The 18,370-nt window shown below is 43.7% G+C and overlaps 2 protein-coding genes across 6 annotated transcripts; one reads left to right on the top strand and one right to left on the bottom strand.

Moving 5' to 3' along the window:
- Positions 1–546: 546 nt before the first annotated feature.
- hcfc1a (host cell factor C1a) lies at positions 547–13,941 on the top strand. 4 transcript variants are annotated; one of them, XM_053437990.1, is made up of 28 exons: positions 547–704; positions 1,858–2,058; positions 2,585–2,733; positions 3,757–3,917; positions 4,011–4,219; positions 4,478–4,562; positions 4,687–4,793; positions 4,889–5,068; positions 5,166–5,408; positions 5,533–5,681; positions 5,790–5,972; positions 6,063–6,284; positions 6,697–6,801; positions 6,914–7,130; positions 7,876–8,012; positions 8,129–8,273; positions 8,401–8,621; positions 8,809–9,646; positions 9,829–10,007; positions 10,109–10,243; positions 10,342–10,546; positions 10,782–11,057; positions 11,144–11,250; positions 11,340–11,474; positions 11,568–11,753; positions 11,883–12,180; positions 12,266–12,329; positions 12,439–13,941. In XM_053437990.1, exons 2-28 carry the CDS (start codon positions 1,863–1,865, stop codon positions 12,476–12,478), a joined length of 5,172 nt encoding a protein of 1,723 aa, XP_053293965.1. In that variant the 5' UTR covers positions 547–704; positions 1,858–1,862; the 3' UTR covers positions 12,479–13,941. The 4 variants fall into 4 exon arrangements, with proteins under 4 accessions (XP_053293965.1, XP_053293958.1, XP_053293950.1 ...); XM_053437983.1 differs by having other exon boundaries at positions 9,826–10,007; positions 10,109–10,234; XM_053437975.1 differs by having other exon boundaries at positions 9,826–10,007.
- Positions 12,865–17,359, bottom strand: si:dkey-13a21.4 (uncharacterized protein LOC494576 homolog). 2 transcript variants are annotated; one of them, XM_053438015.1, is made up of 5 exons: positions 17,041–17,350; positions 16,443–16,569; positions 15,790–16,008; positions 15,010–15,135; positions 12,865–14,893 (listed from the first exon to the last, which is right to left on the bottom strand). In XM_053438015.1, the coding sequence occupies exons 1-5, from the start codon at positions 17,094–17,096 to the stop codon at positions 14,807–14,809; spliced, it is 615 nt and encodes a 204-aa protein (XP_053293990.1). In that variant the 5' UTR covers positions 17,097–17,350; the 3' UTR covers positions 12,865–14,806. The 2 variants fall into 2 exon arrangements, with proteins under 2 accessions (XP_053293990.1, XP_053293982.1); XM_053438007.1 differs by having other exon boundaries at positions 12,865–15,135; positions 17,041–17,359.
- Between the last annotated feature and the right edge of the window lie 1,011 nt (positions 17,360–18,370).

Raw genomic sequence — 18,370 nt, 5'->3', positions numbered from 1 at the left:
AAAATACGAAAATGGATGTTTCGTAGAATGTTTCATAAATCTCTGCTTAACTTCTTGCATATTCATTATAATAACATACACACACTCACAGAGGACTTTATTGTTGATGGTAGTAACGCAGTGCTGTTGACAGTGGAGGGCGCCATCATGGTGGGTGTGGGCGTGGTAACTTTAATATGTGTGAGCTCTAAATCTGTAAATTAATGCTTGAACACTATTATTGTTCCTGCATGGGATGATATTATAACGATTACCAACGAATAAAATCAGCATCACCTACAAAATAAAAATAAACTGAGTCCCTGCCCGGATGTCGCCATCTTTACTAAGGGACAATAAGTCCGGCGCTATAACACAACTTGTTATAAATGATGAAACTCGTGATATCTTGACTTTACAATGATCCCGGGTGCAAATTGAAGCGCCTTGCCACACAGAGCATCCTGCACCGGGTCACGATGCCGAAAAACAAAAGCTGTGAATGCGTTACAGTGAGAAACGGTCAGAGAGCGGGGCTCAGTCGCCATGTTTACTTTGGGTGACGCCAGCTCTCTGCCATTTTCCTCCGCCTCTGGTTGTCAAGAAGATGGCAGCTTCCAGGCAGGCATGAGAGGAAATACTTCTTCACAAATCGAATGAATTTGGATTATTACCGCAAGAGAAGACCACATACCCGTGCTTTTGCATTTACTGCATCGAAGTAGGTGAGTGGGGGATTGAAATGCGTTCGCCTTTTTCGGTTTGTTATGTTTTGTTGTGGCAAACCGCCCGGCCATTTTTCTTGTGGGAGCTGTAGAAGTAGGCCGATTGTCGAAAGATGGCTGCTTCCAGAGACGGCATGAAACATAATAACACTCTGTTTATGCGCTTTAACTCAGTCTAGCTGCATCCCAACAGTGTTGTTGTAACTGCGTCTGTACCAGGTGAAGAATGCATATCAAATGAGCATGAAATTACTTTGCATTTAATTGTGAAATTTGGGGACGCTTTGACAGATGCGAGCCGCAAAGCTAACACCGCTAGCCTGGGCAAATTCGGTTGAGCAACTAGCCGCTAGTGCTAACGGACCCCAGCTAACATTTGAATCCGTTTGAACACCTTGATTGTATTTATCTTTGTTTTCATCTGTGAGTTGGTGGATGTGGATTCTGATATGTGGTTTTTATTATACCCATAGCGATTACAGGGAGTTTTGAGCATTTTCCGATGTTATTAACCGCGCCAAAGTGGAAACAGAACATGCTAAGCTTGCTAGCTACAATATGGCGACTCCCACAGAAGCATGAAAATAGCCGACGCTCGCTAGCGGATTTAACTGTGGATTAACTGTGTATTGCAGCTTTGCTTTGTTCTACTTCGTTTGCCCGCAGCTAACTTGTTAAATGTGTTTCTACTGTAGCATATTTATTTGCCGGTGTGGTTAGCTAGCTATGCTGCATTTATCTTTTTCGATGGCTTCCGCCATTTTTCAGACTGGCAGCAGTGTTAGCGGGGGTTTGTTTGGCTGCAAGATGGCTGCTTCCATGAATTGAATTCAATGGTCAGAAACAACTAAGGCAAAGCTTGTTTTGTGGGGGATGTTCCATAACCCTCTCAGCACCCCTGCAGCACCAGACCAATATTTACAGACACATATGGGTAGTTGCTCGAAAGCTCCCCCGCTCATTGTTATATCAGTGCCGGGATGTGCTCGGTTTACCGGAGCTAGCTGTTTAGCTGTGGCCGCATAACTGTATCAGAAGTTGGCCACAGCGATACAACAGATGCTACTATTCAGTGGCTTCGACCATTAACGTGGGAACAACACAGTTACATGAACAGTTGAGACCAATGCTTCTTTATTGTTCCCTGTGACAGAAGTCATGTCTGCCCCTGGCTCCGCGGTGTCTGGGACCACGGTGTCGGTTCTGCAGCCGCGGTGGAAGCGGGTCCTCGGATGGTCCGGTCCAGTTCCCCGGCCCAGACATGGACACAGAGCTGTGGCTATAAAGGAGCTTATGGTTGTCTTTGGTGGTGGGAACGAAGGGATCGTGGATGAATTGCATGTATACAACACCGGTAAGTGTAACTCTCTATGTATAACTATAACTATTGTTTCCTTCTCGAAGCTCTTTGTTTCCATTAGCTCGTACATTAATGTGAAATGATATACATCGTGTATAGAACTGGAGTCTTCACCGGGAGACAGTTTAATTCAGCTTTTAAAGATCCATCAGTGATGTGCAGAACTTGACTGTACAGGCCTCAGTAGGCCAAGCGGATCCAGCCTGACTCAATTTGGCTCCCTCTGCTGGAGAAGGGCGCTTACTACATGTAAAAAAAGGCGGGCTAAAATAAAATGGATGGTTCTGGTTGGTTTAAACAAAACTTCTGCCCCAATTTCCTGCACACAAACCAATAAGATCATGCAAATTCACCAAATCTGGTCCGTGTATACAATCCGACTGTTGTTTACAGGTTGTACCAGCCAGGAATTTACAGCCTTGTTTACATCTCAACAGACTTCTTTCACTATATGAATGACCTGCTTTCATTGCACCTCCAGTACTAACTTTATGTCCTTATTATGTTTTTAATTTTTTAGCAACAAACCAGTGGTTTATCCCAGCTGTCCGTGGTGATATCCCCCCTGGTTGTGCTGCGTATGGTTTTGTTTGTGATGGCACACGATTGCTGGTGTTTGGTGGAATGGTGGAGTATGGAAAGTACAGCAACGATCTCTATGAACTACAGGTAATCTGTCTGGGAAAGAAAATATCTCTATTTTGATATCCACATCATGATAATTACATGTTTCTGAATCAAATTTATTAGATGGGCGTACAAACTTTAATATTGTTCACCCTATACATATATGTTAGTTTTACTTTCGGTAGCTGTTGTGTATTACATGCAAACAAATGTGTAGATGGACTTGTTTACAACACAAACATTGCTCATATGGAGCAGGGGCCTGTGCTCACTGAGGGATCAAAGCCAACTGGACGTTATCTGTTCACGTTTGCATGTTTACATTTCAGCGTGTCATTTCTGAAACACGATAAAAGGAAAATGGAAAACATTATACAAATGTATCGTGTCATCTCATAAGTTTCAGCACTGTACATGTTAATGTGAGTGCACTCGGTGGGGTTTAGCTTCAGACAGTAACTTTACGGACACAGTTGTTGAAGGAAACCATCAACCCTGATTTGTAAAATGCAAAGCGGGAGGTGTGTTGCATAATAGTAGGCTGTTTATAATGACAGTGTACTCCATAGAACTACATTTAATGGCAGATTTAAGTAATTTATTGTAAGGGGTCAGGAACAAGTTATGATTTTTAGATGTATATTATTCTTCCTGAGGGGCTCACTTATATTTTATTAGAATGAAATTGTTGTCTGAAGTAATATACTGCTGACTAAACAGTAAATACTCAACAGGTACTTTCACTTTCTGTTCCCTAATTATATGTGACAGGTGTGATGCATTTGACCTACTTGTAAAAGCTTTGTCCTGTAAATGCATTTGAAGTTACATATACTGTTTGATATTGGCCCTGTCTTATTTTTACCTTAGGGGTCCAGATGGCACTGGGAAATAATTGAATGAACTAGAGTTTGTTTAAAGTCTGTGACTTAAATTAAACACACGAAAAGTTATTTCATTGTAGTCAAATTGACAGAATGAGGAATGAGGTCAACTTGGGACTTGTTTAACATTTTCTGCTAACCCCTAATGGACTGATATGTTATTTTGACCATGCTGACACAGGCCAGCAGATGGGAATGGAAGAAATTGAAAGCAAAAAACCCGAAGAATGGGCCCCCTCCTTGTCCTCGTCTTGGCCACAGTTTTTCCCTGGTTGGTAACAAGTGCTACCTGTTTGGTGGATTGGCAAATGACAGCGAGGACCCTAAAAACAACATTCCCAGGTACACCAAGATATTTTCTGTTTGACTGGTTGAGATTAAACAGTACTTACACCAAGAACTTGGTTGTGACATATCTGTGTTTTTCATTCTCAGATACCTAAATGATCTGTACACACTGGAGCTTCGTGCTGGTTCCAGTGTGGTTGGATGGGATATTCCAATCACCTACGGAGTTTTGCCTCCTCCCCGTGAGAGCCACACTGCTGTGGTTTACACAGAAAAGACGAGCAGGAAATCTCGCCTCATAATCTATGGAGGGATGAGTGGATGTCGTCTTGGAGATCTGTGGACACTCGATATTGGTAGGTCACTAAGATGGGATTTGAAAATGCCCCTCTGGCAGCCCATAGAGAGGATGTTGTCATTTACACCCAGTCATCCCAAATGCATTAAACATCATCACCCTGCCAATCCCAAACTTTCATTAGGTAATACAAGGTTAATAGGGTGCAATAATATGTGTGAAATTGCCTGAACTGTAATGCTTTAATTAATTTTCTTGGATTAAAGATTCAATTGGTGCGATTGTCTAACATCCAACTTTGTGTCATTGTCCACAGATACCCTGACATGGAACAAACCATCAGTAAACGGCACAGCGCCACTTCCCAGAAGTCTTCACTCTGCCACCACCATCACAAACAAGTGAGACAACTGCTTCACATTTCCAGCCACATATTAGTGACTGCTTTTAATCATGTTTGAATTCCCTTTTAGAATGGGCTGTGTTCTGTACCAAAATATAAATTTTTCCCAATTCCTTCTGCAGGATGTATGTTTTTGGAGGATGGGTTCCTCTGGTGATGGATGATGTCAAAGTGGCCACACATGAGAAAGAGTGGAAGTGCACAAACACTTTAGCCTGCCTAAATCTAGGTTTGTCATATTAATGATCTCAGAATTAACTTTTAATAACAATTGAGTAAATGGCCTTTACTGATGTTAATTTTGTATCATATGTTTGTCTGCAGATTCCATGTGTTGGGAGACAGTGTTGATGGATACTCTTGAAGACAATATCCCAAGAGCCCGTGCTGGCCACTGTGCTGTGGCCATCAATTCCAGACTTTATGTTTGGAGTGGCCGTGATGGTTATCGTAAAGCTTGGAACAACCAAGTCTGCTGTAAAGACCTCTGGTACCTGGAAACTGGTATGTGTGCTTTTTCATTACAGATTTTTCCATTCAGAATCATTTCGGTGGCTCAGATTGTCTAACAATATTCTTGTTAAATCTTTTCCCTCCTCAGAGCGGCCACATGCCCCTGCCAGGGTGCAGTTAGTCCGTGCCAACACAAACTCACTGGAGGTTAGCTGGGGTGCAGTCTCCACTGCTGACACCTACTTATTGCAGCTACAGAAGTATGACATCCCAGCAACTCCAGCTGCAGCCTCACCGGCCATGAGCGCAACCCTTTCTCAGCCTGTGAACTCTCCAAGGAGCCCTGCCCTGGCTGTAGCAGCACCCTCCGCTCAGAGCCTGCCACAGACTGGTATAACTTCTACTGATTCATTTTGTTTCTGATTCTTCCCTGTTCATTCTTGACACGAAACCAGGAAGTTAAACAATTGCAAATACTTAGCACAAGTCTCACCATTGATTTCCGTATTTTACAGCTATTTTGAAAGTTGCAGCCCAGCAATCTGCAACAGGCACATCTGTTGTCACAGTCCGCCCCAGCCAGCCTGGGAAATCCCCTATCACTTTGACATCTCTTCCTCCGGGTGTCCGAATGGTAGTGCCAGCCCAGACCACCCAAGGATCGGTACGAAAACAATTTTCAACGCATCTTGTCGTGAGTAAAACGCTACTGTGAATTATTTTATCAAATAATCAATTGTCTTCAATGGCTGTGTAATTTTTCTGTTTCCAGCCAATTGGCAGTAGTCCTCAGATGAGTGGCATGGCAGCTTTAGCTGCAGCAGCCGCAGCAACACAGAAGATCCCTCCCTCCTCTGCAGGCACCATACTCAATGTTCCTGCGGGTGCAACCATTCTCAAAACCGTAGCCGTTTCCCCTGGCACAACCACAATGAAAATGGCCTCTCCCCTCATGGTACAGAGCTCACTTATCGTTCTCTCTTCTAACACTGTGTACATTTCGACCTTCATAGATCAATTTTTAAATCAATGTTGTGCTTTGTAGGTCAGTAACCCGGCCACCCGGATGCTGAAGACTGCTGCAGCTCAGGTGGGCACAGCAACTGCATCCTCTCCCACCACCACCCGACCCATCATCACTGTGCACAAGTCTGGTGCAGTCACAGTAGCCCAGCAGGCTCAGGTGGTAACCACTGTTGTGGGAGGAGTCACTAAGACCATCACCCTGGTCAAGAGTCCCCTCAGCATGGGCAGCGGTGGCACTTTGGTAAGGAAACAGGACTCTTAAGCACAATACAATACTGAAACATCACTCTGAGAACACTCTTTGGTGCTTTCACACGCATGCTGTAAATCATGGGTTCTGTAAATCCCTTTTCACACATAGTCTTTGTGTGTGTGGGGGTGTTTTGTTTTCTTATGTCATGTCACAAAACAGTGACAACATGCACTGAGTTAGAACCAGTAGGGAGGAAGTAAAGGTTGTTCTGCAGTGACTGCTGTAGAACTCAAAGAAAACAGGGAGAATGATGATAGGGATCTGCATGACTGTCGATCAATAAGAACTGGAATGAATCTTAGAGCCACCTGTTTAGTTGTCCACCTACCCACTGAACTCCCTGTACTGTCTGGTGTTCTCTGGTGACTCATGAACTTGAGTCTCTCTCCTATGTCGGCAGATCTCCAACCTTGGCAAGATGATGTCTGTGGTACAAACCAAGCCAGTGCAGACATCAGCTGTCACCGGCCATGCTTCAACTAACCCTCTCACACAGCTCATACAGGTCAGCTATCTGCATGAGTGCATAAAAAAACAGGACCTAGCAAAAAACTCCTGAGACAGGTACCAGATGACTTTCTCCAGACAGTTTGGATGACGTGTGCCTCTCTCCCCAGACAAAGGGTCCCCTCCCAGCAGGCACCATCCTGAAGCTTGTGACCTCTGCCGACGGCAAGCCCACAACCATCATCACCACTTCCCAGGCTGGAGTCACAGGAAACAAGCCCACTATCCTCAACATTAGCGGCGTCTCTCCCAGCACCACGAAGCAGGGCACCACCATAATTAAGACTATCCCCATGTCAGCCATCATGGGCCAATCCGGAGCCACAGGTCCAAACACACTCATTTACTGTGATACAATTACAAACCCCAACCTGCACATTATAACTGAAATAAATTAAGTGATTTTCATAAAAGTTTGAGTAGTAACAACTCCTCAGCAAGATGAATATTTGAGAAAAAATATTTTCTGCTTTAATTATCAAGTGGATTTTCCAGGAATGTGGAGAAGATATGATACAATAATAATGTTGTTATATATATTTTTTAATTCTTATTTCTCAAAGCAAATTAATATTTGAGAGCAGGGCAGTACATCATATGCTGCTTTCAGACATGCATTGAACATGCATTGAACTCAGAGGAGGTGCATGTGTGAACACAAATGTCTGAGCTAGAGGCTCTGCAGGTTTAGGCAAAGAGAAAAGCTAAAAGAAAACATATCTCTGGGTGAAAAAGCATACACATACAAGCCACAGACGAAGATGCCAATAGAGATCCGACACCAGTGACTGTGTGTTGTCAAGAAAATCACTTGATTTCCGCAGGAATTAATAAGTTACTTCCTGCCTCTGCCATTGTGCATGTGTGAAAAGTAAAGTCCGTACCCAATTCTCTGGACTTTATCTGCAGGTCATGTCTGAAAACGCCTTAAGACAGTTAATCTTAGACTTAATTTGTGCTAATCTTTTCATATCAGGTAACAAAGTGCTTCTCACCAATAAATATTAAACTGATCAAGACATATTCAGATAAACATTTCTTTTTCATGTTTGTCATTCTTTTGTCCACACAGGCGTGACTAGCAGTGGAGGCATGAAAACACCTATCACAATTCTGACCACGAAGGTGATGACGTCTGGAACTCCCGGTAAAATCATCACTGCCATGCCCAAACTTGGTACTGCAGCCGGCCAGCAGGGACTGACCCAGGTAAACTGACGCCATATGTGAACTAGGTTTTGTAGATGTCATCGTTTTGGTAGAGGACTTGTTCGGCCCATTAATGAAGCAACTGAGAAGACAAACTCTGAATTTTCTATCTAAAGGTGGTTTTGAAGGGGGCCCCCGGACAACCAGGAACCATTTTGCGTACTGTGCCCATGGGCTCAATGGGTGGTGTTCGACTTGTTACACCTGTGACAGTGTCTGGTGTGAAGCCCACTGTCACAATGGTTGTGAAGGGGACTACTGGTAAGAATAATCATGTTTAAAAGTGCTTAAAACATAATCTAATGTTCTTTTTGTGGATCTTTTTTTCTCCCCCCCTCTCTTATATACCTATATACATATTCATAAAGGCCACTTCTCTTTCTTCTAGGTGTCACCACTCTTGGAACAGTCACTGGCACCGTCTCCAGCAGCCTGGCAGGAGGCACAGTGGACAGTTCCAAAGCCTCTCTAGTCACCCCCATCACCACGCTAGGAACCATCTCGACCCTGTCCAGCCAGGTCATCAGCCCAGCTGCCATAACTGTGTCAGCTGCTCAGACCAGCCTGACCTCTGCCTCCACTCTGGCCTCTTCTACCATCACAGTGCAGGTAGGCCCCGTTATCTTGTCATCTGGCTGAATGTAGCATATCTATCATGTGGAAGTTCGTGGCAACAGTTTGTAACATAAGAATTTAGATTACAACCTGAAAGCAAAGTTCCCTGTGATACAGAGAATACATTCATTTATTTATGTGTGAAACTACAACTAGACTGAAATTGCTGTCCTCTTCTCAGAACCAGCCAACCCAGGTGACTTTAATCACAACTCCGAGTGGAGTAGAAGCTCAACCAGTGCAGGATCTACCGGTTTCCATCCTGGCTTCACCAACCTCCGAGCAGCCCAGTTCCACTGAGGCTGGAGCAGCTGGAGAGGGATCTGGGACCGTCACCCTGGTCTGCTCCAACCCACCCTGTGAAACCCACGAGACAGGAACCACCAACACAGCCACCACCTCCTCGGCCACAATGGGTGCTGGACAGGTCTGCTCCAACCCACCTTGTGAGACCCATGAAACCGGAACCACCAACACAGCCACCACCTCCTCGGCCACGATGGGTGCTGGACAGGTCTGCTCCAACCCACCATGCGAGACCCATGAAACGGGAACCACCAACACAGCCACAACTGCATCCTCAAACATGTCTGCGCTCCGTATGTGCTCCAACCCACCATGCGAGACCCACGAAACTGGGACAACTAACACAGCTACCACAGCATCCGCTAACATGGGTGGGTCCCAGCAGGTGTGCTCCAACCCACCATGTGAAACTCACGAGACCGGGACGACCAACACCCCGTCTACAGCAACCTCCAGTATGGGAGGTGACCAGACCAACACAGCAACAGGCACCGTGCAGAGAGTGTGCTCCAACCCACCCTGCGAAACCCATGAGACAGGGACCACCAACACCCCGTCTACAGCAACCTCCAGTATGGGAGGCGACCAGACCAACACAGCAACAGGGACGGTCCAGAGGGTGTGTTCCAACCCACCATGTGAAACTCACGAGACCGGGACCACCAACACAGCCACCACTGCAACCTGCAGCATGGAGACGGGTGAAGGCACAGGTTTGAACTATTGCTGATGTTATTCAAAAGTTTTTTATTTTCTTAATCTTCTAGTAACACACACAGCAAAAGTAGTTTCACAAATGCTGACTTGCCATGGTAAAAATTTGCCTTATTTTCAGGAAATGAGAAGGCATTAATGAGGATCACAGTTTAATTATGTATTTGTATCATACCAGCAGCCCAGCAGACAGAGGAAGGAACTGAAGGTACCAGCAGCACAGAAGTGGCCTCTACCACTACAGCAACCGGCATAGCCGCTGTCGCCGCCGCCGCTACCACCACCACCACCACCACCCCCCAGGGCAGGGCCATCACTACTGTCACTCAGTCTACACCAGCCCCAGGGCCCTGTGTACCAGTAAGAATAGTGCATACTACTAACCCTTACCATAGCTCAGTGCTGCATGTGTGCATCTGATGATGTGATGTAATTAAAAAATATATATATTTTCTTTCCAGTCAATTTCATCAATCACAGAGGGTGTGACAACTGCCTCCAGCTCTACAGAGGAACCAATGCAAACTAATGAGGCAGAAGCTGCACCAGCAGAGGAGGGAGCTACTGCTATGGAGACACAAGCAGAAGTAAATGCAGTACGATGTCACACAAAGCCAGTGCTGGCTCCACATTATGAAATTCCAAATTATGAATGCGTTTTTCATAATTTGATGGAACTTCTGTGTTGTATCAGGGAGAAGCAGGGGCGACAGATCTGAACCTGCCCTCTGAGCTGATGTCTGAGGGTCAGGGAACTACACTTATGGTGACAGGGCTGTCGGACGAGGAGCTGGCTGTGACCGCAGCAGCAGAGGCCGCTGCTCAGGCAGCAGCCACTGAAGAAGCCCAGGCCCTCGCTATCCAGGCTGTCCTCCAGGCAGCTCAGCAAGCTGTAATGAGTAAGTTTAACCATAAGCTTGTACAGCAAGTATTTTTATGCTAACTCAATTGTAATTTTTAAAGAGTGGCCTCAAGGAACAAAGTCTGGCCATAGTCAATTGGAGAAAAGACAGGGAGTGCAGTTTTCTTTCTTACTTGTAGCTAACAACTGGATGGTCCTCAGGAGAACAAGCTCTGCAAATTAAAGAGGCCATAGTTGTGGTATGAATTCCTAAATACTCTCCATGTCTACAGATGAAGGCGATTCGGCTGGAGAGAGCCAGCAGCCCACAACTATCCCCATCATGCTGACCCAGCAGGGGCTCGCAGCTCTGGTACAACAGCAGCAGCAGCTGCAGGAGGCTCAGGCTGCAGCCCAGCAGGCCAGCGTGGATGCAAGCTTACCTACGGAAGGACTCGCCCCTGCTGACAGCCTCAACGACCCCTCTGTCGAGAGCAACGGACACAACGAGATGGCTGCCGCAGTCACCAGTGCTGTAGCATCTCTGCTGCCACGTACTACTGCTGAGAGTAAGACTTCTTGTTTGTTTTTGTAGTTTGGATTTTGCTTAGTAGAATAGGCTGACTTTTTTTGTATTCCGCCTTTCTCTCTACAGCACTTGCTCCATCAAGCACGTTTGCACCCTCTGTGTCGGTGGCAAGTCCCGCCAAGCTGCAAGCAGCAGCTGCTCTAGCAGAAGTCGCCAATGGCTTAGAGGGAGAGGTGAGTCCTTGTACAATTATTGAACTTGGTCCACACAGAGACATTTTTATATAGTTTTTTAAATGAATTTCTTTTTTTGTTCTATACAGAAGCAAGCTCCTCAGCCAACCCCAGTGAAACCAATTGTAAAGAAAGAGAATCAGTGGTTTGATGTTGGAATCGTAAAAGTGACGAATATGGTTGTCACCCACTTCTATGTGCCAGCGGATGATTCTCATGGAGATGTAAGTGTCACAGGAGGCTTCCTTCATGGTCAGATAAATGCATGTAAAGTTTCTAAGTGCAAATCTAATATCCTATTTTTTTCTGTTTGCAAGGATGACTCTGGCATCATGCCAGACTACAGCCAGATGAAGAAAATGGAGTTGCAGCCTGGAACAGCTTATAAGTTCCGTGTTGCTGGAATCAACGCTTGCGGTCGCGGAGCGTTCTCAGAGATTTCAGCTTTCAAGACTTGCTTACCAGGCTTCCCAGGCGCCCCTTGCGCCATCAAAATCAGCAAGGTAAGCCTTCTGTGAACCATACCCCCCCCCGTCGTCTTGTTTTTGTTGGGAATTCTACTATAACACCGGATAATCTCACAAGTAATGCTTTCAGGGACTGATTAGTATCTATGCACTTTTCCTCCTCAGAGCCCAGATGGTGCCCACCTGACCTGGGAGCCACCCTCTGTGACATCAGGGAAGATCATCGAATACTCTGTCTACCTTGCCATCCAGAGCAACCAGACAGCGGAAGCCAAGGCCTCCACCCCAGCCCAGCTAGCCTTCATGCGGGTGTACTGTGGACCCAACCCGTCGTGCTTGGTGCAGTCGTCCAGCCTATCCAACGCCCACATCGACTACACCACCAAGCCTGCAATCATCTTCCGCATCGCCGCCCGCAACGAGAAGGGCTATGGTCCTGCCACGCAAGTTCGATGGCTGCAAGGTGAGCACAGCATATCAAAAGCTAACACTTGAATGTTAATTTATAAAAAAAGGAACAGATTTTTAACAAATGTGGTGCTTCGTAGAATCTGGCAAAGATGCTGCCTCAGCAAAACCGGCCCCCAAAAGACCAGGCACCTCTCCTGATACGTAAGTACAGTGTTGACATTTCAAACTGTGCATACAGGCTCCACCTTGACATGACACTGATGAAAGAAAAACATGCAATGCTTACTCTGGATTTATGTGTGCTTCACAGTAAGGCTACTGGTCCAAAGAAAGCAAGGACGGACCAGTGAGGTTGCCCAGAGACCCCTCCCAGTCTTTTGTCCTTTTTCCACTCGCTGTCCTTTTATCAGGAAGACTGACCTTCCTCCACCTCCTCATCCTCCTCATCTCCTAATCTCATCTTCCACCCTCAAGTCTCAGATCAAGACAGCAGTGGAGGCCGAACAACCGTATGAAGCCGAGATGAAAGTCAATCTGAGATGTTTTCTGTAGATAAAAACCCTCCTTCCTCCTCGTTCTGTTGGTCGTACTATTTTTAGAGCAACAAAAACTTAGAAGAACATTATCTTTTTTTCAGCCACATCCTCTTCCATCCTTTAACATCTATTTTTGGCTTGTTTCAGTAGTTGAGCAGTATAGAGAAGCATTTACATCTTTCACAAACTGGGAGTCAGCCTGAGCGCAATGTTACCTTTTTATTTTTTTTTGTCTTTGTTTGTGAATCCTGGCAGGATGTAGAGAGAGACTACATGAAATGGTGTACAGTGTTGGAAAAAGGCTTTGGAGGCATTAGATTAGATGAGAGAAAAAATCGGTATGGAAACAAATAAAGCACTTGTCCTCGATGACAGAGGACATCATTTTTTTCCTTTCTTTTTTGCTCCAAACAAATTTGCATCATCAAGAGCCAAGTCTGTATAGTCATCGTACTGGACTCCAGTATCCTGGTATTGTCATCACTGTGCGCTTTTCCCCCCCCCAATATGAGGACTGGTGGCCGACAGTTTGAAGTGGACAAAGAAAAGAACATCAAAGGAAGAGATTTGTGGAGAATGAACGACATGACAGACTTTGCTAGAATTGAGACTTGCAGCACACACAGAAAAAAAACTTGCAAAAATCTTCCCAAAAAATTAGCAAGCAATGACGCAGATCTTTTGTGTAGTTTATTTTTGTATTTTTTAAGCTTTTTTTCTCCTGTGTGTATGTGTATGTTGTGTGCATTTTTAAAAGCATCACTTTTTTTAACTGTTGTTCATCCCCATAGTTTGTGTTTGTGGGAAGATTGGTGGCTGTGTTGAGGTTGCCACTATATTTTTAAAGAAAAAAACATCTTCATTCAGTTGGTCGTATGTTCCTGTTGTTAACAGATTGAGGTGAAAGAGAGAGAAAGACTTTTGTATTTGTTCCAAGTAGAACCGAAGAGGTTACAGGACTGAAGGGAACTTTGAAGTGGACCCAGGGAGAGGAGAGTTTTTACTTTTGTTTACTACTCAATGCTTGTGTTGCTCTGTTTGCCAAACATGGAATTTCCGCCGGGGGGATAGGTAGGTGGACAGAATAACACCAGATGCTTTCATACCTTTCCCCCTGGATACCCCAAATCAGTTGTCCTACGCTTTTTATGCTCATGAATGTGGTGTCTCACCTCTTCTTTAATTTTTAGAATGGCAAATTATATTAGTAGACCTATTTTCCCTATCCTATTGATGTATGTGAATCCATTTAATAAATTTTAATTTTTTTCCTTCCACGGCTCTGTATTTCAGACTACAGATGGTGTGCAAGCTAACTGTGACGTGTAAACCCGTATGTCTTTGGGGATGTCTTGGGAAGAAAGCTTACACAGCCGGAGTGTACTCACTTGTAAATTAGTTCCTTCATAGAGCAAGAATAAAACAAAGAAAAAAAAACATCTTGGCCTTTTATATAATTACCTGTAACAAACTGTTTTTACATGTTGGTCATCTCTTGATTGCCTTCTGTGTCTTTACTTATAAAAGAAACAAATATATATATATATAAATATATATAGTCTCCCTGATTGTTCTAATTTGCTTCTGTCAAGCTGATTCACTGTAGGAGTCTGAATCACTGCTCGGTTCATTACAGTACAAACTTGTACAGGGAGGAGGTTTCTGAGCGGACATGAGTGTAAATCTACTTTTTAAAGGGTGAATTCAGTTGTTGATGGTAACGGCCAGAGAGGATGATCAGAGCTGAGGTTTTCCGCTTGCCGCCTTTTCTCCGGCTCGCGCCTCGGCTCCCGTTTGTGGTTTTCTCCCTGATTTTTCTTTCTAGCGACACAACTTTTCTCTTCATATGCATTCATGATTTTGTGCGTGTCAGTGTGTCTGTTGAGCAAAACTAGACATGCATGCAAAAGCAGTGTATTTTAGTAGTGTTGCCTTAAGTTAGACCATAAGCTGAAGGTTCTCAAAAAAAAGAAAAAACATTTAATGAGTTTGTTCCTCTCTCCATGTGGTATACAATTGTGTCCTTTCCTTCCACAGTACCTTTGCTGGGTCACTATTTTTGCGCCCTCGTTAGATAGGTCATCATCAGCAGTGCCGAGGTCTCTCTGAACTTTCCCTCCCACGGGGGGACGAGTGCTGCTCTCAGCACTCACAGGTGTTGCGAGTTTCTGTCGGCTGTTTGCAGGTTATCTGGAAATGTCCTGTATTTTCCAATGTGTGTTTTTTGTACTGTAGGGAGTAATGTATCTTTTATCATCAAAAAATAAACATGTTAAACAGAGAGAGGTTTGATGTCTTTCTTCTCTCAAATACAAAACAGAAAACAATAAATGAAAGTAAATCACCTGTTGTAGTCCGCTCTGAGCCGCTCTCCAAAACGGTTTCTCTACGCCCACATCTTCTTTGGCGCTCACTTCAAAGTAGTCTCCTCCGATTTCCTCACACCACTGCTTAGCCGTCCTGCAAGACACCTGCAGGAGGAGAAAGAGGGCACACCATGAGAAATATGATTACAACAGAATCTGATGTCACAAATCTGTTTCTACAATATAGACCAAAACAACACATCAGCGGGCTCTACTCTGGAAAGTAAAGACTTCCACTCTCTGCACCAAAAAGCTTTTTAAAGCATGTTTTTAAAAATTTACAAAGTATTGCTCTAAAAATTGTTAGGTTATTCATCAATTATTAGAAATATTTGTAGATTGATCCATTAATAAAAATAATATTTAGCTCAAACTCCAGCTAACACACAATATCACTTATTTTTTAAAAGCATTATTCTTCCACAGTGTGTAAGTCATATCATCATTTCTTTTTTCCTTTAATATGTCTGCAGTGAGAACCAGACAATCATGCCAAGGATTTTTTGGCCTTGGTGGAGGTATACACTCTAACTCTAATTTCCATTTTAGTTTTTATATTTTTATATTTTATACTATAAATATAGTATACTCTCATCATTCTGGATATCAGTGATGAAACACTAACTAAAGGGTGTTTTATAGGCTTTTTCCTGAAATGCATCAAACTTCATGCATCAAAAAAAGTGGTGGTGGAATTGTTAGCATGAAAACATAACCTCTTTCACGGAGTGTTACTTATTATCATCTGATGTGACTGACCTCCCGGTCACCCAGGTCACTCTTGTTGCCAATAACAATAAAAGGGAAGTCAGCTGGGTCCTGGGGCTCGGCCTGGAACAGGAACTCCTTCCTCCAAAGCTCCAGGGCAGAGAAACTGGCTTTGGACGTGACATCGAAGACCAGCATGCAGCAGTGAGCTCCTCTGTACAGAGGTGTACCCAGAGACTGGAACCTCTCTGTTCCAGCTGTGTCCCACAGCTGACACAGGGAGAGGTAGAGGGAGAGGATAAAATAAGATGAGAGGAGATGTACCTTTATTAATCCTCTGTAGAGGAAATTCACAATTGACAAAGCAGCACAATGGAGAAACAGCCATCGGGAAATGTAATACACGATATACAATATAGAATATGTGCATCATTCATTCTTCTCATGGATTTTAAACTGTGGGTGCTGTGGCGTTGGGCACTCTGATGGCCGATGGCACAAAGGAGCCCCCCAAGCACTTTGAGGCATGTGGCTGGACGAGTCTGTGGCTGCCTCGGTTCAACAGAGAGGGGAGAAGAGGGATGGACCCTGATGGCTTTTAGTAGCAATGGAGGATGTCAAAGCTGAAACTCTCCACATGACACAGAGAAATGAACATGCATCAGCGTCCTGCTCCTGAACATGAGGTCAGACAGTCGAGGTACCTGCAGAGTGACTGTGGCTCCATCTATGTTCACCGTCTTAGAGAGGAAGTCAGTTCCTATTGTGGGCCGGTACATGTTGGTGAAGCGGTGATTCACATATCTGTTCATGAAGGAGGATTTACCCACCCTGAGTAAACACACACACACACACACACAGTCAAGTTTCCATGACATTACATAGGCTTGATTTCCAGGAAACTTAAGCAAAATTTAACCACATTGTAACTACTAACCTTGATCTTAACCCAACTTTAAAACATGTCCTCAATTTAAAGATATATGTTATTGGGATTTGATTTCAAATTTAGTTCCCCACAACATGAGTACCTGGACTACACACACATACACAGACACACACAGCAGGTAACAGTGCAGCACACTCAAATCTATCTCCTCCAACATAAATTCTTCTTCCCCTTGTTCCACACCTTTAAACACAGATTATAACCCGTTCCCATAGATGATCCATGTGAATTAAACCTCCTGTCAGCATAAATCTTTACAGTCTCAGAAACTGAAAGTTACCGTCGATGAAGCGATAAAGCAAACAATTCATTTCATGAAGTGATATGTTGAGACACAAGCTGAGAGTCTTTACCCAGAGTTTCCTATGAGGACCACTTTTACAGATACACCCGCTTTCCTTTCGCTCATGTTCACGTTCGTTTCCCCCGGAGCTTCAGTTGTTGGCGAGTCCTTCAAGTGCTGCTCGGGATTTTCACTTTCGATCGTTTGACGCACGCTTGGAGCATAGGCCCACAACCACCTATTTCCTCTCCTTAGAGGAAAATCTAAAAAACAAGTCTTATTTTGAAATATGTTTTATGATCATCAACTTTAATTGTTACGTAAAGAAACGGGTATAACTAAGAAAGAAAGAAAGAAAGAAAGAAAGAAAGAAAGAAAGCCCTCTCTGTGAAAGCCCATGTTTCTCATAACACCCAAAGTGAAGGCATCACGTGATAACTCTGACCTCTGGACTCTTTCCCCCTCACAACTAAAACACAGACACGACTGACTGGACATTAAAGATGATTCCATATTCAAATCTAGAGAAGCAAATTAGATCGATCTAAGACTTGTGGGCTAAAACTATATTTGTTTTTTATTATTATTGTGTTTGTGTAATATTGTACTTTTTTATTTCTGTATTTATAATTGGCAATTTTTTCTTGACTAAGTTTGTATGTCACTGCACATTAGTAGGTTTAAATCAAAAATCTCATTCTAATTTAATATAATAATAAATAATACGAAAATGCACCACAGAGCGCCACAGGAAGTAATTCCTGAATGTGGCCATCCAACTATACAACTCCTCCCTCTGAGTATCAGACACTCAACAGACTTGACTCATCCCAGCAATATGTGCTATCCATGCTTACAATAAATACTCAATGTACAGAACGCACACAATGTATATATTTCATATTCAATTTAATTTTTATTTGATTTTATATGTTCTTTTAACTCTTGACAAGCTTATATTTCTACTCTTGCATGAAGCTTCTGTAACATACACAATTTTACCCCTGGGATCAATAAAGTATTTCTGATTCTGATTCTGATTATAATAATCTATTGGAAATTCAAAGCTACCACTAGAGGGCAGTATAGGCCTCAGGCGATTCACCTTTCCTCCACTCTCTGTTGGAGCTGGCAGGTGGTGTTTGTTATCTACCATATGTCTGCTGATATTTAAATATTAAAATGTTTGATATTTGAATTCAGTAACATTGTATAACATTACACTTAAAATACAAAACACACCAAAACACATACAGCAACAAGACATAGCATCCTAAACCTAACTGAGCCCAACTCTGATCAAACTCAACTTATTTATAACTTTGTTTCAACTTCAACTGGAGACCGGGTCGTTTACAAAGATGACTGGATGTTGGACTATTGGATAAAGAATTGTACCC

This window comes from Pleuronectes platessa, chromosome 2, assembly GCF_947347685.1.
Source record: "Pleuronectes platessa chromosome 2, fPlePla1.1, whole genome shotgun sequence".
Lineage (NCBI taxonomy): Eukaryota > Metazoa > Chordata > Actinopteri > Pleuronectiformes > Pleuronectidae > Pleuronectes > Pleuronectes platessa.
The sequence above is the reverse complement of the archived record's forward strand: the minus strand, read 5'-3'. Positions and strand labels throughout refer to the sequence as shown.